We start from the raw sequence: 27,108 nt of genomic DNA on the forward strand, positions 1-27,108 counted from the left end.
GAAGGGCGGGGGGGGAGGGGGGTGCGCCATTTTGTCAGACTGTCCGATTCTCATCCTGTTTCCTCCCTCGTTGTCTGCTGGGGCGGTTATCCAGTTTTCTTTAATGATGGTATTGAGCCAAATGTGACATCGTTCTCCTCTTCCTTCCTCTGCTCATGCGCGTTGAGCCATCTGTTTTTTATTCCGTTCCTTGCTTTGGGTGCTGTATTATTCTGTACCTTTCTTGTGTTATTTTGTTATGAAATGTAAAATCTCAATAAAAGAAAGGGTGCAGAAATGTGTCCAGGGATGAGGGGCATACAGTTCTGTAGGTAGCTTGGAGAAGGTTTTATTTAATTCATTCATGAGACTTGGGCATCGCTGACCAGGTCAGTATATATTGCCCATTCCTAATTGCCCTTGAGATGGTGGTGGTGAGCTGCCTTCTTAAACTGCTGCAGACCATGTGGAGTAGGTACACCCACAGTGCTATTAGGGATGGAGGTCCAGGATTCTGACCAGAGACAGTGAAGCAACCATGATGTGTTCCAAGTCAGGATGGTGTGTGGTTTGGAGGGGAGCCTCCAGGTGGTGGTGTTTCCATGTGTTTGATGCCCTTGTCCTTCTAGATGGAGAAGTCATGGGTTTGGAAGGTGTCTTGGTGAGTTCCCGCAGTGCATTCAGTAGTTGGTACGCACAGCTGCTTCTGTGCGTTGGTGGTGGAGGGAGTGAATGTTTGTGGAAAGAGTGCCAATCAAGTGGGCTACTTTGTCCTCGATGATGTCTACCTTCTTGTGGTGTTGGAGCTGCTCTCATCCAGGCAAGAATCAAGAGTACCCCATAGACCAAGACTTGTGTCTTGTCTATGGTGAACAGGCTTTGCCCAGTGGTGGAAGTGCCAAGAATCAGAGGTTACCAATTTAAGGTAAATGGTAAAAGAACCCAGGATGACGTGAGGAAAATCTTTTCCACGCAGTGAATGGTTAGGATCTGGAATGCACTGTCTGTCAGTGTGGTGGAGGCAGATTTAACGTGGCTTGCAAAAGGAAATTGCATAACTAGCTGAATACAAAAAGTGCAGGGCTATGCGGAAAAGGCAGGGGACTGGGGTTAGATGAGATGCTCTTGCAGAGAGCTAACATGGACATGACTGGCTGAATGGCCTGTGCTGTAACCATTCTATGACTGCCACAGTTTGAAGTTCAAAATTGCTTCTCTTCCATTTTAATCTGGAGCTGCAATGAGTAAGTGGTGGCTGCGCTATAGCAACAGGAGCTGTGCTCAGTGACGTGACTGGAGGCTGTTAGAATGTACAATGTCAGAAATTCTACTTCAGCTCCTAGATGAACCAGCTCGTCAGGAATCATCTGTTTTTGGCGACTAATGGGAGGTTTTTTTCCTGCTTTTTTTTCCTTCAGGGATTTTGTGAATGCCTTCATTCAATTTAAGAAACCCATTGTTGTGGCAGTCAATGGGCCGGCTTTGGGCCTGGGAGCCTCTATACTCCCGCTCTGTGACATTGTGTGGGCTAGTGAAAAAGCCTGGTTCCAGACTCCATACGCGACGATACGTCTAACGCCAGCTGGATGTTCATCATACACCTTTCCACAGATAATGGGAGTCGCTCTGGTGAGTTCGATAATCTTTACTTTAGTCACAAGTAGGCTTACATTAACACTGCAGTGAAGTTTCTGTGACAAGCCCCTAGTCGCCACACTCCGGCGCCTGTTCGGGTACGCGGCGTGAGAGTTCAGAATGTCTAATTCACCTAACAAGCACGTCTTTCGGGACTTGTGGGAGGAAACCGGAGCGCCCGGAGGAAACCCACGCAGACACGGGGAGAAAGGGCAGACTCCGCACAGACAGTGACCCAAGCCGGGAAGCGAACCCGAGTCCCTGGCGCTCTGAAGCAGCAGTGCTAGCCACTCTGCTGCTTATTTTCAGGAGACATCCTCTTCCATTGACTGTAAACATATCTGTCTATATATACTGTTTTCTGCTTCATCTTTTGCCGAAAGCTTGACACTTGAAGCATTAGCAACTCCTCTCTCCCCCCCCCCCCCAAGGATGCTAGGTTTTGCCTACCGTGCGTTTCCAACATTTCCCAGTTTTGCTTAATGTAGTCAGAATGGTTGTGTTGTCCTATTTCATGTTTGACATGATGCAGACCAGTCAGATCATAAGGAAAAGGCCAATTAGTGTAAGTGATGCAAACACCAGTTGAAATCAGCATCCGGTGACGTGAATACCGCGGCGGCTCCACTGTGGGCACTGAGGGGGCAGATTCACAGGCTGCTTTTTAAATGATTGGAGGGTTACATCAGTCACTGGGGACCTGGGATTCCTGTCTCTCGTCCCAGCAATAGCCCTCGGCACATTTTAGTGGCGCAGTTCTAGAACAAGGGTCAGCAATTCTAAATATTTGGCGAAAATTACAACTATTGGTAACCGCAAGGTGAAAATTCGGCATTTCTAAACCAAATACTTGGCAAATTGTTAAGTGCCTGGGAGGATGCACAACTTGCATCATCAAATAAAATACATGGAATGAATTAAATTATAAATAAATTATATATTTTAATAAACATAAATACATTACAAATATATTGCAGTAAATAAATTATATGTGTCATATTAAATTATTTAATTAAATAAACATTATAATGCTATAATAAATTATAATAAATGAATTATAATAATTCATATATTCAAATAAATAATTTAAATAAAATACATATTGAGTTTATGTATCAACAGGCAAAAAAAATAATTAAAATCCTTCTAACTTTGAAATATCTTTTGTTTTGCTTTTTTAAAATTATATTTCTGCCAGTCATCTTTAAAACTGAAGGTGCATATGGGCGGATTCCCTGGTCTCCCAGCCACGTGTTCCTTGGCAGCGAGAACCTGTGTTGTCAGGCATTGAACACTACAGGCACCTCAAAATATGGGGCACAGAGACTTTTTATAGGAACCATAGCTACAACCGAATAGCTACAGCAAGACCCTAAATGTGTAAAAGCTGCTCTCTACAGGGTGTCAGACACCACAAAGAAGAGCGTCCTCAATTTGTTGCCCTCAGATCTTTAGCCTGTGCTGTGTTAGGCTGGAGAATTGAAGAAGACACCTTTAGTTCACAATCCCCGTGTCTCCAGATGTCAAGAGAAAAGAAAGAATGACCTGCATTTATAGAGCACCTTTCGGAACCTCAGAATGTCACAGAGTGCTGGTAGAACCAATGGAGTGCTTTTGAAGTGTGGCGGACGCTGCTATGTGGAAAAACATGACACCCAGTTGGCGCACTGCAAGCTCCCACAGTGACCAGATGGTGATATTGTTTGAGGTATAAATATTGACCAAGAATATCAGGAATAACTCATTGCTGCCCTTTAAAATAAATAGTGCCATGTGAACTCGAAATGCACCTGTGAGGTCTGACGTGGCCTTGATATGAGGGCTCATCTAAAAGACTTAGGGCTGGATTCTCCCCCCCCCCCCCCCTCCCCCTCCCCCGCCCGCCGCCCACTGGTGAGCAGTTGAGCCAAACAGTAAGGTCCAGGGTCCTATTCTGTTGTCTGTGCTGAGGTAACCGGTCTTAGATGGGGCAGCAGGACGAATGTTAAGATTCACTTCAGACCCTTAGCATTGGGAGGGAAAGATTTGTCTTGTCCCTGTCCAGTTATGATGCGCCTTTTTATGTTACGTCCTTTTGGATCAAGTGTTGGACGGGCAGTGGCCTCCAAAAAGCCATATCGCAGGATGGAGCCAATCCCTTCAGGATTGGTGGGAAGGTTGGATTGGATTGGATTGGATTTGTTTATTGTCACGTGTACCGAGGTACAGTGAAAAGTTTTTTTCTGCGAGCATCTCAACAGATCATTTAGTACATGAGAAGAAAAGGGAATAGGAGAAAATACATAATAGGGCAACACAACATATACAATGTAACTACATAAGCACTGGCATCGGATGAAGCATACAGGGTGTAGTGTTAATGAGGTCAGTCCATAAGAGGGTCATTTAGGAGTCTGGTGACAGTGGGGAAGAAGCTGTTTTTGAGTCTGTTCGTGCGTGTTCTCAGGCTTCTGTATCTCCTGCCCGATGGAAGAAGTTGGAAGAGTGAGTAAGCCGGGTGGGAGGGGTCTTTGATTATGCTGCCCGCTTTCCCCAGGCAGCGGGAGGTGTAGATGGAGTCAATGGATGGGAGGCAGGTTTGTGTGCTGGACTGGGCGGTGTTCCCGACTCTCTGAAGTTTCTTGCGGTCCTGGGCCGAGCAGTTGCCATACCAGGCTGTGATGCAGCCTGATAGGATGCTTTCTATGGTGCATCTGTAAAAGGTGGTAAGAGTCAATGTGGACATGCCGAATTTCCTTAGTTTCCTGAGGAAGTGTAGGCGCTGTTGTGCTTTCTTGGTGGTAGCGTCGACGTGGGTGGACCAGGACAGATTTTTGGAGATATGCACCCCTAGGACATACCATATTTGGATAAAGGATTACACCCAAAATATTTCACATTGAGATTGACCATTGGTGGATTTCTTTCTACTTGTGTTTCCATTTTGCGAATGTTCAAGGTGCGTTTGACTCGCTGCCTAACCCGTGCATTCGTATGGTTTAAGACTATGTAGCATACACCGTGTCATACTGAAGTTGCCACGTTTATTGGCTGTCTTATCTCAGAAAAAAAACACTGGAGGCTTTTTTTCTAACCGTGAATGCCGCGGAAAAACAATTACATAAATGTAATTTTCCTCTTGCAGGCAAACGAAATGCTGTTTTGTGGGAGAAAGTTAACTGCACAAGAAGCGTGCAGTAGGGGACTGGTGTCTCAGGTCTTCTGGCCAACAACGTTTAGTCAAGAAGTTATGTTACGAGTGAAGGAAATGGCGTCCTGCAGTGCAATGGCAAGTTTACAACTAGTTTTATGGCTCAAGATGTTTGTGGGAGGGGTACCTTGAAGTCAATTTAATTTTTACAAACCCTAGACGGTCCTTGTTCGCTGATTAAAGGACACATCCCACAATTTGAAGTAATTTTTTTTTTTCAGGCGGCGCGGTGGCTAGCACTGCTGCATCACGGTGCCGAGGACCCAGGTCCGATCCCGGCCCCGGGTCACTGTCCGTGTGGAGTTTGCACATTCTCCCCGTGTTTGCGTGGGTCTCACGTTAACTTTCCCCTTAATTGGAAAAAAATAATTGGGTACTCTAAATTTCCTTTAAAAAAGTTATGTATTTTTCTCGAAAAGATAATTGCAAATAGCAGGATCTCATTGATATGCCAAACAAGAACTGAGCATGAAGCGATAATAGTGACAGTAAATTCTAATTTGCCCTTCTGTTCAAAGCTGCTGATATGCAAAAGAGAAACATTTAGAAAGGATTCTTTACTGTTGTTACGTGGGCAACCAGTTTAGCACACAGAAGGATTCCACGTAACAGCAATGAGGCAAATGATGCTATCTGTCCACAGTGGAATGAACGGAGAGATGGATGTCAGTTAAGTTACTATTGCAGAAAGGTTTATGGAAGCGTTATGGAGCTAAAATAAGATAACTTCTGTCAGGGGGTGGGGGGAGATAGTGGCGGAGTGTTAATGTCGCTGAACTAGAAATCCAGAGGCCTAGGCTACTGCTTTGGAGCACATGTTCAAATCACACCACGGCAGCCGGTGGAATTTAAATTAAATTCATTAAATTTGGGATATAAAGCGAGTGGTGAACGTGAAACTACCATCGCTTCTGGTAAACACCCATCTCGCCCTTTCGGAAAGGAAGTCTGCCGCCCTTACCTGGTCTGGCCTACATGTGACTCCAGACCAGCAGCAGTGCGGTTGACTCTTAACTGCCCTCTGAAATGGCCGAGCGAGCCACTGAGTTCAAGGGCATTTGGGGATGGGCAGCAGCGACGCCCCCATCCCATGACAGAATAATTCTTCTGGTTTAAGTTGCTTCTTTGGGACAGGTACGAGTACCAAGAGAGTAAAATCAGCAAAGAATCCTCAAATGCCGTACCAGTTGGCTGTATTATAGTGGGCTTGGCATTGAGGGGAAAGGCCCCCAGCTGCAAAGAAACCAATAATATAAGAGTTAGGTTTCGAGTTGAGTTGAATGTCTTGTAGATTAGCTGCATTACTTGGCGAACCAGAGTAGCTGCATTAGAGTCACAATCATCAAGGATGAAGGTCAAGGCTGAAACAGAGATTAGATTACTTTAATAAGACAGGCGGGATACACTTTGACATTTACAATGTGACTTAGCCAAATCCCTCCCTTAAGTTACAACCTTGTCACACTCTCCCAAGTATCCTTTTTCCTTTGAATTCAATTTATCGATTGATGCACAGTGAAGGGCATTCATTGCAGCAATCAACTGAAATCACTGTGTACTTGATAAAGCAAGATTGCGAGAATAAAACATGCGTGAAATTAATAATACAGCAGCAGTTTGATAAAGCTGACATCCATTGATGCGACAAGCCATGAGTTACTTGTCACATCGCCTGCTTGAAATGTGACAAAAATGATGACGCCTCACAAAATAGGTTTGATGTAAATAGCATCAACCATCAATTACCAGCCTTACGGCAACTCATCAGTCGAAACTGGGCAGTCTTTCCCGAAGACTTCAAAACAACGTAACTGTGGTTTATGCTAGATTGTAGTGGACTATTTACAAATCCCTTGCAAGGCAAGGCTTTATTTTTAGACTTTTGTGCCTTGCTTCAAATTATGATTCTCAAATTTCAAAATCCATTGACTTGAATTTCACATGAGCACTGAGGGTTGCTGGGATGTATAATCTGGCTCACCTCAAGCTTCTGCCTCACTTCAAGCACTCTTGCCTCACAGCGCCAGGGACCCGGGTTCAATTCCGGCCTTGGGTGACTGTGTGAAGTTTGCGCGTTCTCCCCGACGTGTCTGCATCGGTTTCCTCCGGATGCCCCGGTTTCCTCCCACAGTCCATCCCACAGTCCAAAGATGTGCAGGTTAGGTGGAGTTATGGGGATAGGGCAGTGGAGTGGGGCAAGGTAGGGTGCTCTTGCAGAGGGCCAGTGCAGACTCGATGGGCCGAAAAACCTCATTCTACATTGTAGGGGTTGTGTTCTTCACTTGCCCCATATTCTACCCAGGTATAAACCAGACTGGTGTTGCACTTTCCACAGTCTCAGTTTTGTACCCAGAATGATTTATCTCCACACAACTTAGGATATACTTTTATGTGTTGTCACATGCACTCCCTTGTATAGCACACATTTGTGAATGTGTGTATTTGCTGGTTCCTCATATACCTTGGGATAATCCCAGCCTCTGGGCTCTTTGACTGCTCGTCCTGAAGTTGGCTATTTTCCCTGAAGTCACATGGTGTTCCGCCAATCCCATGTACCGCATCATTGAGGCAGTTTGTGCGGCTAAACAGCCATGTTTGGGAATCAGTCAATAGGCACAGACTCAGTATTACGAACAGGTAAGAGTGAGAAAGCAGATATGACGCTTATGAAGGACAAAGTACTTTCGGAGAACAGAGAAGAAAACAATGGAAGGCAAGACATCACCTTTCTCATTTGTTCTTGTCACTCAAAAGTCATCTGTATTAGTGCCTGAAACAATATAGTAGGTCGACTGGTATGATGTTGTGGGCTTGCATGAAGGACTAATTAATTGAAAGGAGTGAAGGTTTGCAGATTGTCTCCTTGCTTAAAGCAAATTTCTGACAGTGGCTCTTGACATGATTGTGCAATTTTCATATCTTGTAAGCCTGTCTGTTCATAACCACCAACCGGTGTACCTTGGGTACTACAGCAGCCGGTAATGGAACTATTTATTGCTTTATTGTCAAATTGCATGGAAATATGTGCAGTCCCATCCATTCTGTAGTCCTGTTGGTGTATTAGGCAAGAATTTGTAGAGATGCCAATGAAGTGACATCTTCATTGGGTCTCCAATCTATTCAGTGCGAGAAAGAGTATCAGGATTGTAATCTCTCAGGAAATATCAAATTGTGATATATTTTAGGCAAGAATATCAGGTGATATTTACAAGCAAAAACAAAGTAATGGGCCCACTTTGTGATTGGAACGTTTTGATCACTAAATAGTTTTCTCAAGAACATAAAGAAGAACATGACAGAGGAACGTATTTCGACATTTGGAGAAAATAATTTGCTTTCCTCCCCATATTCTCCTATTTCCATGGGCATTGGCCAGATTCCAAGGACCTCTTCTACAAACCCTGACATTCCAGGGGACCCTTCTTGTATTTTCCATCAATCAATGTGTTGGAAAGCTGCATGTCCTTTACGGAAGGAAATCTTCCATTAACTGGTCAGGCCTACATGTGACCCCACACCCACAGCAATGTGATTGACTCTTAACTGCGCTCTGAAATGGCCTAGTAAGTCACTGAATCCAAAGACAATGAGCAACAAATACTGGTCTTGCCAGCGACACCCACATCCCCTGAAAAAAAAATCAAGAAAGAAAAAATTAACATTTGCTTATTTTTTCCAACCAATTTTTTAAAGATCGGTCTCTTCTCCCGAAGGTGTTGAAACTTGTTGGAAGGAATCACAACAGCTCTCATGCATGGGACCATTCTGTGTGTGGGAACCTCTTCTGTGGGGATTGGATTGGATTGGATTTGTTTATTGTCACGTGTACCGAGGTACAGTGAAAAGTATTTTTCTGCGAGCAGCTCAACAGATCATTAAGTACATGAGAAGAAAAGGGAATAAAAGAAAATACATAATAGGGCAACACAACATATACAATGTAACTACATAAGCACTGGCATTGGATGAAGCATATAGGGTGTAGTGTTAATGAGGTCAGTCCATAAGAGGGTCATTTAGGAGTCTGGTGACAGTGGGGCAGAAGCTGTTTTTGAGTCTGTTCGTGCGTGTTCTCAGACTTCCGTATCTCCTGCCCGATGGAAGAAGTTGGAAGAGTGAGTAAGCCGGGTGGGAGGGGTCTTTGATTATGCTGCCCGCTTTCCCCAGGCAGCGGGAGGTGTAGATGGAGTCAATGGATGGGAGGCAGGTTTGTGTGCTGGACTGGGCGGTGTTCCCGACTCTCTGAAGTTTCTTGCGGTCCTGGGCCGAGCAGTTGCCATACCAGGCTGTGATGCAGCCCGATAGGATGCTTTCTATGGTGCATCTGTAAAAGTTGGTGAGGGTTAATGTGGACATGCCGAATTTCCTTAGTTTCCTGAGGAAGTATAGGCGCTGTTGTGCTTTCTTGGTGGTAGCGTTGACGTGGGTGGATGAGGACAGATTTTTGGAGATGTGCACCCCTAGGAATTTGAAACTGCTAACCATCTCCACCTCGGCCCCGTTGATGCTGACAGGGGTGTGTACAGTACTTTGCTTACTGAAGTCAATTACCAGCTCTTTAGTTTTGCTGGCATTGAGGGAGAGATTGTTGTCGCTACACCACTCCACTAGGTTCTCTATCTCCCTCCTGTATTCGGACTCATCGTTATTCGAGATCCGGCCCACTATGGTCGTATCGTCAGCAAACTTGTAGATGGAGTTGGAACCAAGTTTTGCCACGCAGTCGTGTGTGTACAGGGAGTAGAGTAGGGGGCTAAGTACACATCCTTGCGGGGCGCCGGTGTTGAGGACTATTGTGGAGGAGGTGTTGTTGTTCATTCTTACTGATTGTGGTCTGTTGGTCAGAAAATCGAGAATCCAGTTGCAGAGTGGGGAGCCACGTCCAAGGTTTTGGAGCTTTGATATGAGCTTTGCTGGGATTATGGTGTTGAAGACGGAGCTGTAGTCAATTAATAGGAGTCTAATGTAGGAGTCCTTGTTTTCAAGATGCTCTAGGGATGTGTGTAGGGCCAGGGAAATGATGTCTGATGTGGACCGGCTGCAGCGGTATGCGAATTGCAGTGGATCAAGGCATTCTGGAAGTATGGAGGTGATGCGCTTCATGATCAACCTCTCGAAGCACTTCATTACGACTGAAGTCAGGGCCACTGGTCGGTAGTCATTGAGGCACGTTGCCTGGTTCTTCTTTGGTACCGGTATGGTGGTTGTCTTCTTGAAGCAGGTGGGGACCTCGGAGTGGAGTAAGGACAGGTTAAAGATGTCCGCGAATACCTCTGCCAGCTGGTCCGCGCAGGCTCTGAGTGCACGACCAGGGATCCCGTCCGGGTCCGTCGCCTTCCGAGGGTTCACTTTCAGGAAGGCAAATCTGACTTCGGAAGCTGTGATGGTGGGTATGGGTGAATTATGGGCTGCTGGGGCACTCGACAGCGGATTGTTGGTTACCTGCTTGAACCGAGCATAGAATGCATTGAGTTCATCGGGGGGGGTGCGCTGCTGCCAGAGATACTGTCCGGCTTCGCTTTGTCGCCCGTTATGTTGTTTAGTCCTTGCCACAACCGCCGAGAGTCTGTCTGTGACTCTAGCTTGGTTTGATATTCTCTCTTGGCATCTCGGATGGCTTTGCTGAGGTCGTACCTGGATTTCTTCTATAGGTCAGGGTCGTCTGCCTTGAACGCCTCAGATCTGTCCTTCAGTAGGGAGTCAATCTCGCGATTGAGCCATGGTTTCCAGTTGGGGAACGCACGTACTGCTTTCTTTGGCACGCAGTCGTCCACACATTTGCTGATGAAGTCTGTGACGGTGGTGGCATACTCATTTAAGTTGGTCGCTGAGTTCTTAAATATGGACCAGTCCACTGTCTCTAAGCAGTCACATAAGAGCTCTTCTGTCTCCTCGGACCAGCACTGCACAACCTTCTTAGCTGGATTCTCCCACTTGAGTTTCTGCTTGTATGCCGGGAGAAGGAGCACCGTCTTATGGTCTGATTTCCCAAAGTGCGGTCGGGGGATGGAACGGTGGGCGCCCTTGATTTTTGAGTAGCAGTGGTCAAGAGTGTTGTCGCCCCTGGTGGGACAGGAGACAGGGGTTGGCACAATCGAGAGTTAATTCTCATCTTATAACTGCCTTGACAACCACTAGATGGTGATCAGAAGACGGAGTCAAACTCTTACCCCCCCCCCCCCCCAGAGAGCACGGGTCCTGAGACAAGCTGTGCTCTTCCCAACTACACCTTGGACAAGATAATCCATCTCAGCACAGAATAGTAATCAAATATGGGCCTTCTGGTTAACAAAGTTCAATTATATTCTGACATTTTATAATTGCCAACAAAGGGATCAGGTGAATTTGAAGTAGATGTGAAAAGACCTCGACTGGAGAAGAACCTGAAGCTCCTGCAAAGTAACAGCAGCAGCAACTTACATTGCTACAGATGTGAAACATCCGAAGGCATTTAACAGGAGTGTTGTTAAACGACGCTTGAGGTACATAAGGAGATGCTAGGGCAGATGGCAGAAAGTTTTGTCAAAGGGGTAGGTTTCAAGTAGGGTCCTAAAGGATAGGTCACAGGCTGGAAGGGTTCAGGGAGGGAATGAGTTAATCCTTCGAGTCCGTCTGACTCCTCATCAGCCAGACGTTCTTGAGGCGTTGACTCTGTTTTCTCTCCCTACAGATGCTGCCAGATCTGTTTAGTTTTTCCAGCGTTCCTCTTGTCAGTTGTACACCTGGGCAACAAGTTGAAAATCCACCTCCTTTGGTATTTATTTCACAAGGGTTTTTTTTTAGGTTTTTGGTCACTGAGGAAAGGTGCGTTGTTTATCTTTGCTTATTCTGGGGGGTTTTCTCTCACCTTCAGGTACTGGAAGAATCAAAATGTCTGGTGCGTAGCTTCCTCAAAACTGCCCTGGAAGAGGTGAATGAAAGGGAATGCCAGATGTTGAAGCAGCTGTGGAGTTCTTCGAAAGGACTAGATTCTTTGTTCAGCTACTTGCAGGAAAAAATCTATGAGGTTTGAAGCCACTGTAAGACTTGAAAGTACTGTCCACTATTCCAGCATCTGCAAAGGGAGTTGATGGACTTAACAATTGATCTTAAGAAGCCTAATGCTCCAGCAGTTGGACTTAGCTGCTACTCGCATTGCAAACTGGCCAGCAGATGTCTTTGCTAACCTGATGGGCACTGATGCGTTCAGTCAAATATGCCTGAGTGGGTGATATATTGGATGCAACACCTCTCTGCATGCATTTCCAGCTACGGTGGCACTCCTAATCAAATTCTGCCATGTGATTTTGTTTTATCACTGGTCTTAAAATTCCCAATATTGTCCCATCTCAAATTGACGAGACCTATTTACCCAATATATGTAGAATGTTGTGCTTGTGAATAACACTTAAAGGAATGATTCATAGATAATCCTTTTGGCTCCTGAACCACCACAAAGACGAGGGAGGATGTCACGGTTGTATGTTTAGACTCATTTTTTTATCAGTTTAGTTTGGGGGGGGGGGGGGGGGGGGGAATTGACAATTCTTTCAATGGGCCTAAGTAGTTTCAAGAGATGAAAGTCTTTGATTGGTGTCGATTTTTTGTTGCAATTATTACCTGAGGGCTGAACCATCAGGAAGAAATGCAGGAAAGAAAAACGTTAAGATTGTGAGCTTTCATTCGGTAACTTTTTAAATAGTTATTTTCCCAAAAAATGTCAAACTCTAGATACACAACAGAAGATTTTATGTATTTATTATGCCTTACAGCTATCTGAACAATAAGGTTTAATGGATCACAATATTTTTTTCTGGCGGACCTTTGGGGTCCTGGGTGAAAATCCTATTGGGAATGTTTATTTCTACATTTTTACTTTTGAGTTGGTCCCAACTACTTCAGTTGGCCATGCAGGCATTAATTGGGACTGATACGATCATATATAGCTCCATTTTGAACCATAAAATATACAAGCAGGGTTTGTATACCAAATATGATGTGTGTACAGGAGGAATACTCTGGTTGCGAAGCACTCTTTTTCCATGTGGAATGCCATGAAAACCTACCTTCTGATGTAGAATGCTATCGTACAACCAGTTCAAGGTCCAAAGCCAATCAGTCATATTCCACGTTCTAAAATAGTAGTGAGTTTTGTTTTTTCTTTTTTTTAATTTATTTAAAGAAAAATGCACTAATCAGACACAGTGTGTGTTGTTAAAGTGACTCAGAGGAGTGAGTTACAAAGAAGATATGGGTTTTATGTCACTAAATTGAAAAGAGTTTACTAGTTGTTTGGTTTCAGTTTAGCTGTGGAAAAATACATGGATGTTTCCTTGTTAGGAAATCCTATGTCTGGGTACTGGCACAAATGCAGTATTTACTAACAGAAAATGGGAAGCCATGTCGAAGGGGGTTGGACACATCGAAGCGTGTTCATTATAAACTGCTGATGTTTTCTTTCTAAACATTGACTGGTATCTACACCTTGTAAGTATAGGATAGACTGTGTGCTGGTTCGTGGAGACATACACTTGATTTTCATCTTTGCTCAATTTGCTTCTCCAACTATGTAGTTGACTTTGGCATACCATATCCCCCCAAAAATATGGTAAATCTGCAAGACGATATATATTTTTTCAAATGATAAACTTTCTTTTATACGTGATTACCTAAAACCTGACGGTATGCTTCTTTAAAGAGTTTGTGGTCCGGAAGTAGATGTTTTCTGAGGGTTTCATCAATTGCCTATGTCACCTCAATGCTTTGTGCCAATATATATCGTTTTTGATGTCTATGAAACACTGTTTTTGCCCCTTCCTCATTAAAAACTGCTGTGTTTGAACGTTGACACAAACTATCTTTAAAAAAAAAAATCACGCCGTTCACTTTGTGAATATTTCTTTTTTTGCAAGCTGTTCTTTCTGCTCATGTTACAAAGCATTCGATGTGTGAAAATCATCGCACTGGGAAACCTGAAGTCTAACCTTTGGGTAATCCCTGTCACTTGTGAAGAAAATGGGACACTTTCGGAGGACAGTGCCCTGCATCAAGAGGACCAGTAATGCAACGGAAACCTATTGGGGTTCGACTGTGTGTCTGTCAGAAACTTGTTAGACGTATTTATGCCACAGCAGAAACACAGTGGGATTTTAAAATACTTTTTTGTAAGTTAATGGGGGCTGTGTTTATTTAAAAATTGTTAGCAATCTGTTTTTTGGTGTGGGCACCCTTTTTCTTACCGAAGATATATTATCTATATGTTCTATAAAGTACCAGGTAATTCTGATATGTGTGATGACTAACTTGTGTAAGACAGAAACCTACACAAACTGTCTACTGCTTTTGTAATTAGTGTATGAACACTTTTCTGGGTGCCTTAGAAGTTGTATTTTTCATGTGTGTTAATATATTTATATATTGTGGAAAAGCTGCTCCCAATAAAATGATATGAAATTATTTGGTTGAATGGGTTCCCTGCTGTTCGTCCTGCTGTTGGGGCTCCTATCCCAGGTCGTATGATTGGATTTAACAGCGCCCGTGCATTTTGGCCACTTACTAGTTAACATCCCAAATGGACCTATTGGAATGGTTGGGGATTTTCAAATTGGATGGCCTGCCAATGTAACGCAGCTAAACTTTGGTACTCTCCTGTGCTCCGAATGGATGTCGCGAGATAAACTTTGTAAACATTGGCCGGATATTGTGATCAGCAGTGAATGCTCGCCACTGACTTCAGAGAAAGTCACCCTCACGAGATCTTGTGTTCCCTTTGGCGTGGTTTCCCAATGGCTGGTTAAACCCAGCGCCAACTCAACGGGGTGTCTTCACGTGCAGCAACTGTGATGACAGCAAGCAGGTAGGCAGACACCCAAATGTAATTATTCTCACAGACAGCAAACTAGGAGGTTAAAAGGAAACGCCGCCATCCTAAAGATCCCGGCCCAAGGCTTTTGAACCAGAGGTGGAGGAGCTTCCAACTAAGCCACAATTAACACCACACATTTACAACATACTTCAGGCATAGTTGTAGCGGTGGATCAGGAGCAGTTCTAAGGAAATTATGCGCTAAGGATTCCTTTATTGTTAGATGTTTAGGAAATTTGATATGGACCTGTACATAGGAAGCGGATTTGCAGAAACCAAGAGCTAATTAAGAATTACTAACCCTGTATAAAAGTGTTCCCATTTTCAGGCAGTGTATGGAACCAACATTTCTGCTCATGCCCTGTTCAACTGCGAGCCCATAGTGATCCGGAACAAATGGAAAAGTTATTGATTTACAGTGCTGGTGATCTTATCCCCCTTCCTGCTGAAGTGGGTTTTTTTCTGATTCCTACGATGATTCATTAGTGCCATTATTCTTCTGTAAATTAGATTACACAGCGACAGGGCTGCAAAGTGTGAGCAAGACGTCTTAGATTTAACCCCAGTGGTTTCGAAGGACACAAAAGGAGTTTGAGAAATATTTGTGAGTGCGTGACAGGTTTCCCATGGCCTAGTGCTTACTTCAGCTACCCTGCGTTGGCTAGGCATTGGTTAATTTCTGTTTTGGAGTCTACCCATGCACCACACCATTCTAATAGCTGCACTGTGAAATGTCATTAGCACCCACACATAGCAATTTGAAAGATAATTTATTTTGTTTTGTCTAATTGCCAGCTTACAAAGTCTCCGGTTCACCTCTTAAAAGGTATACATTTTCCCTTGCAGCAACAGCTGTTAGGATGAATTGATTAGGACTCTACTGGGATAGGCTTTTGAACACAGCCGATTGTGATATTGCTTTTCTGTTTTCTTTACTTAAGGAATATGCAGTTACCTACGCTTTTTCTTTTCCAGCGGTGGCTACGAAAAAGAACTTGCATTAGTACAGCCTGCCTCTCTCATAGCCTCAGGACATCGTAAAGCACTTGAAAGCCAGGGAAACGAGACAACCAATTTGCACAGAGCAAGCTCCCACAAAGCCACCTGCTAACATTGAGCGGGGCAACTGGCAGAATTTGCCTGTCTTTAAATAATGTCACGGAACCTCGCGTCCAGCAGAGAGCTCGGGCGGTTTAACGTACCATTCGAAGGACACCACCTCCAACGGTACATTGTACCCTCAGCATGTCATTTCCTCAGATGCCAGCCTCGATCATGTCACTGGAGTGTAACTTAAATCGAGAAACCTTGTGACTCAGAGGTGTTAAATAATTGTAGTTGTGACTTTGACATGTGCCGTGATGTTTACGTACCATTTGAATTCAACTCATTAGTGCTTTAGTAAAGGGTCTCTTTACCATTAGCTATTTAACCGCACTCAACAAAGCCATGAGCTAGTTGCCTCACCTAAACCTGCAATTGGTAAAAATGGAAGGTTGACAGGAGTTATGTATATGCATATTACCTTGCAATCTACTTTTATTAATTTGAAGTTGGTTCATTCAAATAATCTGTCATTTTGTTTTGCATTTTTATCAGTCAATTTGTATTACGGAATATAATAAAACTAAATTGTGGAAATCAGAATTTACAGTGCAGAAGGAACCTATTCGGTCCATTGGATCTGCACCAGCCCTTGGTAAGAGCACCCCACTTAAGCCCACACCTCCACCCTATCCCTGTAACCCAGTAACCCCAGCTAAGCAGGGTTATGAATTATCGAGAGTGGACTGTTTCTTGGGTTTAAATGATCTTGGAGTTGCAGCAGGGGGAGGTAAGTGAAATGTGTGTGACTGCAGGTGACTGAATGTTGTATGGAGCTGCACGCTGTGCTGTCAGCGAACAAAACATCATTGGGAATTGGAGGTGAAAACAACAACATCTATTTAAAGAAACCACCTCAGGATGATATCTCGGGAGTGCTGAAAAAGGTAGAAATGGGCACCAAGTGGCAAGTGAGGGCGTTCAGATGGATAAGGAAAAGACACAAAGGGGTAGTCCAAGAGATTGTTTTCAGTCCTGTGAAGGAGGAATGATTTATAAAGAGAAATTTGGAGGGTAGGGCCACGAGGCCAGTCAGTCTAACCTCAGTGGTGGGGAAGCTATTGGAAGCAATTCTGAGAGACAGAATTAATCTGCGTTTGGAGAGGCAATGCTTAATCAAGAAGAGTTAACATGGTTTTGTTATGGGCAGGTCAACTTGATAGAATTTTTCAAAGAGGTGACCAGGTGTGTAGATGAGGAAAATGCATTTGAAGTAGTCTACTTGGACGTCAGCAAGGCTTTTGATAAGGTCCCACATGGGAGACTGATAGCGAAGATAGGATCCATGGGACCCAAGGAAATTCGGCAAATTGGATCCAAAATTAGCTGAGTGGCAGGAAGCAGGGGGTGCTGGTTGAGGGTTTTATCTCACTGGAAGCCTGAGTACATTGGGGTCCTGCAGGGATCCATTATTGGTGCCCTTGCTGTTTGTGGTTTATATAAATGATTTAGATATGAATGTAGGAGGGCTGATCAGGAAGTTTGTGGGTGATACAAACATTGGTGGGGTGCTAAATAATTAAGGAGTATAGCTTTTAATTGCAGGAGGATATAGACGGGCTGATCAGTGGTAAATGGAATTCAATCCCAATAAGTGTGAGCTGATGCACTTGGTCAGGACAAACAAGGCAAGGGAATACATGATAAACGGCAGGACCCTGGCAACCACCGAGGATTAAAGGGACCTTGGTGTGCATGTACACCCTTAAGGTAGCAGAGCAGGTGGATACAGCGGTTAAGAAGCCTTCGGGTATACTTGCCTTTATTAGACGAGGCATAGAGTTGAAGAGCAAGGAAATGAAATGAAAATCGCTTATTGTCACAAGTAGGCTTCAAATGAAGTTACTGTGAAAAAGCCCCTAGTCGCCACATTCCGGCGCCTGTTCGGGGAGGCTGATACGGGAATCGATCCGTGCTGCTGGCCTGCCTTGGTCTGCTTTCAAAGCCAGCAATTTAGCCCTGTGCTAAACAGCCCCTAAATGCATTTTTTCATGGACTGAAACTGATGTCGAAACGTCTGCCACGAGCCAGCCAGGATTATGCTGGAACTGTATAAAATGTTGGTTGGGCCACAGCTAGAGTATTGTGTGCAGTTCTGGGGATCCACATTACAGGAGGGATGTGATAGCCACTGGAAAGGGTGCAGAGGAAATTTCTCAGGCTGTTGCCTGGGCTGGAGAGTTTTAGTTATGAAGAGAGTTTGGATAGACTTGGATTGTTTTCCTTGGAGCAGTGGAGACTGAAGGGGGACATGACTGAGATGTATAAAATTATGAGGGGCATATTTAGAGTAGACAGAAAGAAACTTTTCCCCGTGGTGGAGGGATCAATGACCAGCAGGCATAGATTTACGGTAAGGGGCAGGAGGTTTAGAGGGGATGTGAGGAAAAGATTTATTCTGAGGGTGTTGAGAGTTTGGAATTCACTGCCTGAAAGGATAGTGGAGGAGAGACCCTCATAACATTTAAGAAGTATTTAGATGTGCACTTGCGATCCCAGGGCACACAAGGCTATGGACCAAGTGGGATTAGAATGGTTAGATGGTTGTTTTTGACTGGCGCAATAGGCCGAAGGGCCTTTTCTGTGCTGGAGACTTCGATGACTGGATGATAGTTGCCAGATCAGTCTCTAATGATCTGGAGTGAATGCGGGGAACAAGCAGTAATTTACTGTGGAATTGAGAGAGTGAATGTTGATCACGTGCTTGACCAAGGTTCCTTAAATAGGGAGGGGCAATGCCATGGGGAGGTTTAAAGATAAACATTTTGAAATTGTTTTTTTTTGGACGTGCAGAGGCTGTCAAGTTCAACAAGGGAATAGTTAATGGGAGTCTTTGAATGAGAGACTCCGGACTGCAGTGAACTGGTTTGTGTTGAGCAGAATCTGATGAGGACAGCATTAGACAAATCAATCGTTGAGCAGATTCAGCTGTGCGAGAGGGTTCCTTAACCGGTAGTGGGAGCGACAGGCGATGTTCTGGAGATGGAAGGCGGCAATCCACGAGAGACTGAATGTGGGTTGAAAGCTGAGCTCCAGAAGAGACAAAGAGCAAGTATTCCCATTAACGGTTGATTAAATTGATGCCAGAAGCACTTGAGTGTTGGTTTGTTTTTCCCAGTGTTGAGTTCAACTCATTAGGGGCTTAATATCAGGGGGGAAGTACAATATTGTTGAAGAATTCTGATTGGTTATTTGCAGTGTGCACTTTTGTGTAGGAAAATTGACGTGTGATTGCCTCCAAAATGGCAGCTGTGTGCTTTACTAAAATCAACTTATCATTTCCTTTGGGAAAGGTTGGGAATTGTTTTCTTTACCCCGGTTTTCTGTCTTGGCGATTGCCTCCAGTGACAGGCTCTTATTGCAATTGGGGAGATTGTGAGCAAGCAATTTTCTCCCAGACATCGGAGTCTGGCTTAGCCAGTCACTGGGGCATAAAAACATACAAAATAATAGTGGAACGAGCCATTCGGCCCCTCGAGCGTGTTCCGCCATTCAATAAGATCATGGCTATCTGTGTTGAATTCCACATTCCCATCTACTCCCAGTAACCCTTGATTCCCTTGCCCAACAAGGATCAATTTACCTCCACCTTTAAAATATTCTATGCCCCACCTCGACCGCCTTCGGAGGCACAGGTTCAAAGTCGCAGAACCCTCTGAGAGGAAAATTCTCATCTCTGTCTTATAAAGGTGACCCTGAATTTTAAAACAGTTCCCCCTAATTCTGGACTCACCCACAGAGGAAACATCCTTTCCACATCCACCCTGTAAATACCGTTCAGGATATTATATACGTCAACCAAACCACCCCTCACACTTTTAAACTTCAGTGTAAACAATCCCTTGAAACAACCTTCATTCACACTTTTGCTGATAATGCTCTCTTCCAGTCTGTATCACAGATAGGCAGCTGGGAATTGGGTGTCAGCTTGAAGGCTGTGGGGTAAGTGCAGGGGAAAGGGGCTAATGAGATAGCCCTTCCAAAGAGCTGGCAAAGGCACGATCGGCCCACCTGCGGAACACCTTCGCACAGTCGGTAAGCATGACCCCAATCATCCTGTTTGCCATTTTAACTCAGCACCTTGCTGTCATGCCCACATGTCCGTCCTTGGCCTGCTGCAATGCTCCAGTGAAGCCCGGAGAAAGCTGAGGGATCAGCATCTCATCTTCCAGTTGGGAACGTTGCAGCCCTCGGAACTCAATGTTGAGTTCGGCAACTTTAGATTTTGACCTTTCTCCTTGATCTTAAACCCCCTTTCTTGCTTCCTTGTCAAAAAATATTCCATACGTGTATTGCCTCAATGCAAACACCCCTCCCACACCAGGCCATCTTAAAGTTGCTGCTTTTTGCTGCAGTTTCTACAATCTCCCTCCTTTCCGTTCCCGCGAAGAGTCCATGGAGTCAAAACGTTGGGCTGGATTCTTCCGCCCCGCCTGCTGCAAGAATGCCACGGACGAGACGTGGACAATGGGGAAGTCCATTGACCTCGGGCGGGATTCGCCAGGCGGACGCGGCCGGAGAATCCCACCCGTTAACTCTGTTTCCCTCCTCATAGATGCTGTCAGACCTGCTGAGTCTTCCCAGCTTCCTCTGTTCTTGTTTCAGATTCCAGAACCCACAGTATTTTGCTTAATTTAATTAAAAATTAGATTGCTACTGACACACCTGAAGCTGATAATTATTTGATAGCATTTCTGCAAATAAGTAGCTTGGGCATCAAATCCAAGGTGGTCGGTTCATCACTGAGGGGGAACTGCACTTTCACATGTACCATCCGTTGAATGAGACTTAAGGTTAAGCCATCTACCCTCTGCGGTCAATGTAAAAGATCTTGGCATACTATTTCGAAGAAGAACAGGGAATTTTCCCCTGATGTACTGGCCAATATCTAACCCTCAGTCAACACCACCAAAACGTAGCTGAGGCTGTTCACCACATTGAGCGTTGAGCTGATTTTAATTGCGAATGCGCAGTAGTGGAAATTTAATGGGGAGAAATTACATTCCAGAATTGCGAAATCCAAAATATCGAGACCAAATCAAAATTAGCTGGGATAGAAATGTTTACACACCATACTCAACATATCTGTCTTGCAAAAACGTATTTAATATTGAACAAATGACAAGTTACATGCCTGACACCTGGCAGGTTTCTACATACTGAGAGAGTCAAACATGGGAATATTTACATGAGCGTTGCTGTAAGTGTTTTCAGATCGTGGAAGATGCCAGCCTCAAAGTTCCACTTTACAACAGTTTCTGAAACCTATCAATGAAAGTTGTATTTCTCAATGTCTCCTCTTCTAAACATCCGATAACATAACGCTTTTTGAAATGTGGCGCTGTTTCTTTGGTGCTGACGTAACGACATTGTCACATTGCCAGTCAAGCTAAAATAGATTTTGTGGATAATGATAATAATAATCGCTTATTGTCACAAGTAGGCTTCAATGAAGTTACTGTGAAAAGCCCCTAGTCGCCCCTAGACAGTTACCCGCAGATCCGACCAAGGAACACATCCGCCAACTTAACAGACTGATCAAGACCTTGGATCCAGATCTTCAGAGCACCCTACGTGCTCTCATCCCACATACTCCCCGCATTGGAGATCTCTACTGCCTCCCAAAAATACATAAGGCCAACACACCAGGCCGCCCTATCGTTTCAGGCAATGGGACCCTGTCTGAGAACCCCTCTGGCTACATCGAGGGCATCTTGAAACCCATCGTACAAGGTACACCCAGCTTCTGTCGCAACACGACGGACTTCCTACAGAAACTCAGCACCCATGGACCAGTTGAACCAGGAACATTCCTCGTCACAATGGACGTCTCGGCACTCTACACCAGCATCCCCCATGACGACGGCATTGCTGCAACAGCCTTCGTACTCAACACCGACAACTGGCAATCTCCAGACGCAATTCTGCAACTCATCCTCTTCATTCTGGATCACAACGTCTTCACCTTCGACAACAAGTTCTTCATCCAGACGCACGGAACAGCCATGGGGACCAAATTCGCACCCCAATACGCCAACATCTTCATGCACAAGTTTGAACAGGACCTACTCACCGCACAGGACCTTCAACCGATGTTATACACCAGATACATCGATGACATTTTTTTCCTTTGGACCCACGGCGAAGAATCACTGAAACGACTACACGATGACATTAATAAGTTCCATCCAACCATCAGACTCACCATGGACTACTCTCCAAAATCAGTTGCATTCTTGGACACACTCGTCTCCATCAAGGACGGTCACCTCAGCACTTCGTTTTACCGCAAACCCACGGATAACCTCATGATGCTCCACTTCTCCAGCTTCCACCCTAAACACATTAAAGAAGCTATCCCCTATGGACAAGCGCTCCGCATACACAGGATCTGCTCAGACGAGGAGGAGCGTAACAGACATCTACAGACGTTGAAAGATGCCCTCGTACGAACGGGATATGGCACTCGACTCATCGATCGACAGTTCCAACGCGCCACAGCGAAAAACCAGACCGACCTCCTCAGAAGACAAACATGGGACACAACCGACAGAATACCCTTCGTCGTCCAGTACTTCCCCGGAGCGGAGAAACTACGTCATCTTCTTCACAGCCTTCAACACGTCATTGATGACGATGAACATCTTGCCAAGGTCATCCCCACACCCCCACTACTTGCCTTCAAACAACCGCGCAACCTCAAACGAACCATTGTGTTGTAGAGGGTGCCATCTCTGCTACTCCACTACTGGGCCGATATCTGGGGTTTGAGTATCTGTGTGTGTCTCTCTCCAGCTGACACTGAAACTTCAGAGGCCGGGGGATGCCGCACTGGGACACCTCCACGGGAGAGAGCACTGAATCAAGCCTGCCGTTTATCCCTAACCGGAAGCCTGAGGCTTATATCACACAGATATCCAGACCCCCACCAATGCCCAGGTGATTCTCTCTCTTGCCGGTGGTGCAACACCCACCCGGTTCCTACTTCGCTGGAGTAGCTTTCCCAAGAGAGAGAATAGGACACTGCTGTTTATTACCTAACCAGCAGCCTGTCCTGAGTGAATCGCTCAAGATGACCCTAGATTCTTGAACCCGGAATTAAGGTGAGGAATATTTTAACAATGACTTGGTCAGAGGTCGCTGGTGAGAGATTGAAGAATTTAAACGACTCCAATTATCAGCAAATCAAGGTTTATTGCAAAACCCAGGTCAAAATCATCAAACAGAAGAAATTATAATAAAATCTTAAACTCTAACACAAACTAAGTCTATTCAGAAAGTACTATAACGGACACAACGAAAATCTTATTGTTACACAGTTTTAGCAATGACACAGAACACAAATCAAGTCCCCTTCCCCAAAGCCTCAACCACTATCAAAGTCAAGGGAGCTTCGCAAGCTGCTGCAGGGTACTTACAGTCACAGGCTGCAGAGGTCAAGTCAAAGGTGGAGAGGTCGAGCCAAGAGACCCTCAATCGAAACACAGCCCCTTTTATATTCGTTTTACCTGGCCCTTTCCTGTGTTCGGCCAGCCCCTTTTGCATTGAATTGGTAAGGTTTAAAGTTCCCGCTGGTCCCGCCCCCTTTGAGCCGGTCAGAGCTGTCGACTTCCGGGTTTTCCTCCTCCTTTGCGTTGTATCAGTCCAAGTTTAAAGTTCCCGCTGGTCCCGCCCCCTTTGAGCCGGTCAGAGCTGTTTGCTTCCGGGTATTCCTCGCAGGTCCGCTCCTTCCAGCCAGGCAGACCTGCCGCGATTTGAATTTGGCGCCGACTCCGCCCCCTCCTCCCAGTGAGTTCCTGCCGGTGGCTTCTGTCAAGATTGGAGTACCTCCCCCAGGTCCGCCTCCAACTTGGTTTTTTCTACCGCTTATCTTCAAGGGGCTTTTCCAGCGCAATATACTGAGCCCAGATAGTCTGTTTTTTAGGATAACAAGGTTAAGCTCTCTTGTGAAGATTTTCAGTCTTCCAGCTGCTCCGGAGATGGCTGCTATTCTCACCTTGCTATGTTGATGGGGTGTTAATTGGATTCTGCTCTGGTGGAGGCCAGGTCATTTACATCTGCATGGGGCTATGACCATCCCATTGTCCTGCTTGCAGGCAGGCCCCCTGTGTATTCCCGTGCCCCTTTGTCTGTGTTTTGATCTTATCTCGTTGTCTGGCTCCTTCTTCCTTGTAGCTCCTAGGGGGGGGTTTGTAAATACCTATGCCCTTACTCAGCTCAGCGGACCAAGCCTGCTGGGAAATCTGGTTACGTTCTCTTGGCTGAAAAGTCAGTTTACAGTCTCTGGGTTTTATTCTTGGGCAGTCCAAAAAGGGCCGAATTGCCCGAAAACCTTACAGAGTGCAGCAAACTACCCAGTCTTCAGAACAGTGACCACGACACCACACAACCCTGTCATGGCAATCTCTGCAAGACGTGCCAGATCATCGACATGGATACCACTATTACACATGAGAACACCACCCACCAGGTACGCGGTACATACTCGTGCGACTCGGCCAACGTTGTCTACCTCATACGCTGCAGGAAAGGATGTCCCGAAGCGTGGTACATTGGCGAGACCATGCAGACGCTGCGACAACAAATGAACGGACATCGCGCAACAATCACCAGGCAGGAATGTGCCCTTCCAGTCGGGGAACACTTCAGCAGTCAAGGGCATTCAGCCTCTGATCTCCGGGTAAGCGTTCTCCAAGGCGGCCTTCAGGACCCGCGACAACGCAGAATCGCCGAGCAGAAACTTATAGCCAAATTCCGCACACATGAGTGCGGCCTCAACCGGGACCTGGGATTCATGTCACACTACATTCATCCCCCACCATCTGGCCTGCGAAATCCTACCAACTGTCTATATATGTGTTTCTGGAACAGACCTCTTCATTCACCTGAGGAAGGAGCAGCGCTCCGAAAGCTAGTGACATCGAAACAAACCTGTTGGACTTTAACCTGGTGTTGTAAGACTTCGTACTGTGCTCACCCCAGTCCAACGCCGGCATCTCCACATCATGACAAACAACCTGGGCATTTCTTTTTCTGAAAGATGCCAGGCTTGTAATGTAGAAGCACACGAGGCAATCTGTGTGCCATCTACGGCACCTTCCCGCCTCCCCGAACAGACGCCGGAATGTGGCGACTAGGGGATTTTCACAGTAACTTAATTTGAAGCCTACTTGTGACAATAAGCAATTTTGATTTTCATTTCATTGCACCCTGTGGTAGGTAGCCTGTAATATGGGTGACACCCAGCGATCTCTCAGTCTGCTTTGTATTGTACATTGGGTTCAGTAGTGTCGCACCAACACTAAACAACAATGCTACAAAGCTGGCCAACATCTATCTTCAGCTCAGCAACAACAAAACAACCTCAAGTATATTCTATCTCCACAATGCCAGCGCCAAGAGAGAACTTAGCATCTCTTTGAATGGCAAGAGATTGAATCACAAACAACATCGCGATTATCTTAGATGTTACCCTTGACTGAACGCTAACAAACAAAAAGCATCTGAGCAAGACAGCAGCTAAGACCAAATGCGCAACAGCCTCCTCGGCAAACCTGCTGGCCCTTCATGGGGTGTAGATGTTCAAACCTTAAGGACCCCAGCTTTTGCCATCGTCTACTGCCGAGTACTGTGCATCATTCTGGTACAACTCATCCCACACCAGTCTTGTAGATACCCAGCTCAACACCACAATGCGTATCATCTCCAGTACCCTCCGATTGACTCAACTTCCCTGCTTCCCAGTCCTGAGGAACATCCCGCCTCCTCACGCAAGGGTAGTGATCGGAACAAAAATTCTCCTGGGGAAGGTTTACACCACCCCAAGCCTGCTGCTGCACAAGGACCTTACCAATCCACATGCTGCTTGCCTCCCATCATGCCAGTGTGTATGGGTAAGACCACCGTGCCGTGGAATAACAGCAGAGTCCCTGTAGGGGCCGGAATGGAACCGACACACCACCATTAAAAAACACTTCCTCATTGCGGATCCCACAGCTCGCCCACCCGACTGCAACCTGACATGCCAGCATTGGGCATTCCCCACCCGTTTCCGCACTGGCCAAGGCCTTTGTGCAGCAACTGGGCATATGTGGGGCCTTGCAGGGAACCCGGAGTACAACTGTGATGCACCCCAATCAATGACTCGTGTCACTGAAGACTGCCCCCTGACAAAATTCAGCAGCGGGCTCACAGAGCTCCATTTAGTCACTGCGGACACTATTGCCTGGCTTGGTGATCACTGCACACGCTAAAAACAAAGTAGTGTAGCTGTTGTTCTGGCCTAGAGGATCACTGACCTCTTTGATACAACCGGCGAAGAACAAACGAGATGGTACTGCTGTCAGCCAAGAATGCCCCTGTGGCATTAAGGCTAAGGGTCCTGGTGACGGTGGCAGCCACAGGCAGTGCTGGCCATGTCCAAGGCTCGGAGCTGTGACTTTAGCTAATGGCAAAGTTCTGTGATAGCCACCTGGGTGAAGCGAAGGCTTCTGGAACATGGCTCCACAGTGAAGTTAAAATTGATTAAATGCTCTCTGACGACCCTCTGTGGGGATGGTCTCCAGTACAGCTTTCTCCAGAACCTCCCTGGTCATTGAGTCAGAAAGGAATGAGTCCACCAGTGTATTTAGTGCAAAGGAGAGATGGAAGAGCAAGTCAGGCACTTTCCGGAACAGCAATAAATGACTAAAAGTGAACACAAGTGTGTAAACAGTAAAGTAACCTTTTAATCTAACCAATATTCTTTGTGGTCAGGGAACAGAACAATGAGGGCAAATTAAAGATGCATGGACTTTGCAGCCTTGATATCCAAAAGGTGATCTTATCAAACAGAATGGAACACGAAAATGCTGAAATTTACTTAAACGTAATTTGGACAAATATATCAGGTAAGGACAGATTTAGGACCTGCACTAGAAGTTCCTCCACATAAAACAAGACCAATATATGGAAGCGTAGTAATGGAATGACACATCTTGTAATAATAGTGAGAGCTATCATGAGGACAATCCTTTTTTAACAAAGAGGTTTATTGGAAACAACAATATATACAGACACGGGCTGTATCGTACAGGTCTTCACTCAGGGTTTGAGATTTCCCCCACGATAGGCCCCTCGCAAAAGATCGCCCCCTTAAAGGAGCCACGCCACCATATCCCCCCCCAACCTCCCCCACTTAAATCCCTCGGCACAAAAGACATGACAGGTTATTTACAGTTAACTGTGTGCAGAAACACCAAGGGGTGTAATACAGTCCTTCACAAAGTGGTCTGTCAGGGGGACACCTTCGGCCTGGTGGAATGCCTCAGTTCCCCGACAATGCCTTCGTCTACAGCAGGAGGTTGCTTCGAAGTCTC

The 27,108-nt window shown here is 45.5% G+C and overlaps 1 protein-coding gene across 1 annotated transcript in view; it reads left to right on the forward strand.

Annotated features, from left to right (window-relative positions):
• The window catches only part of LOC140430385 (chromodomain Y-like protein 2), a 177,859-nt gene extending 161,586 nt beyond the window's left edge, over positions 1-16,273 (forward strand). The window contains exons 5-8 of the mRNA XM_072517842.1: positions 1,398-1,608; positions 4,739-4,882; positions 11,658-11,810; positions 15,589-16,273. Coding sequence (XP_072373943.1) covers positions 1,398-1,608; positions 4,739-4,882; positions 11,658-11,810; positions 15,589-15,651 — 571 coding nt within the window. The 3' untranslated portion in view covers positions 15,652-16,273. The remainder of the gene's footprint in view (positions 1-1,397; positions 1,609-4,738; positions 4,883-11,657; positions 11,811-15,588) is intronic.
• The last annotated feature ends 10,835 nt before the right edge of the window (positions 16,274-27,108 follow it).

The sequence above is a fragment of the Scyliorhinus torazame genome, chromosome 10 (genome assembly GCF_047496885.1).
Source record: "Scyliorhinus torazame isolate Kashiwa2021f chromosome 10, sScyTor2.1, whole genome shotgun sequence".
Classification (NCBI taxonomy): domain Eukaryota; kingdom Metazoa; phylum Chordata; class Chondrichthyes; order Carcharhiniformes; family Scyliorhinidae; genus Scyliorhinus; species Scyliorhinus torazame.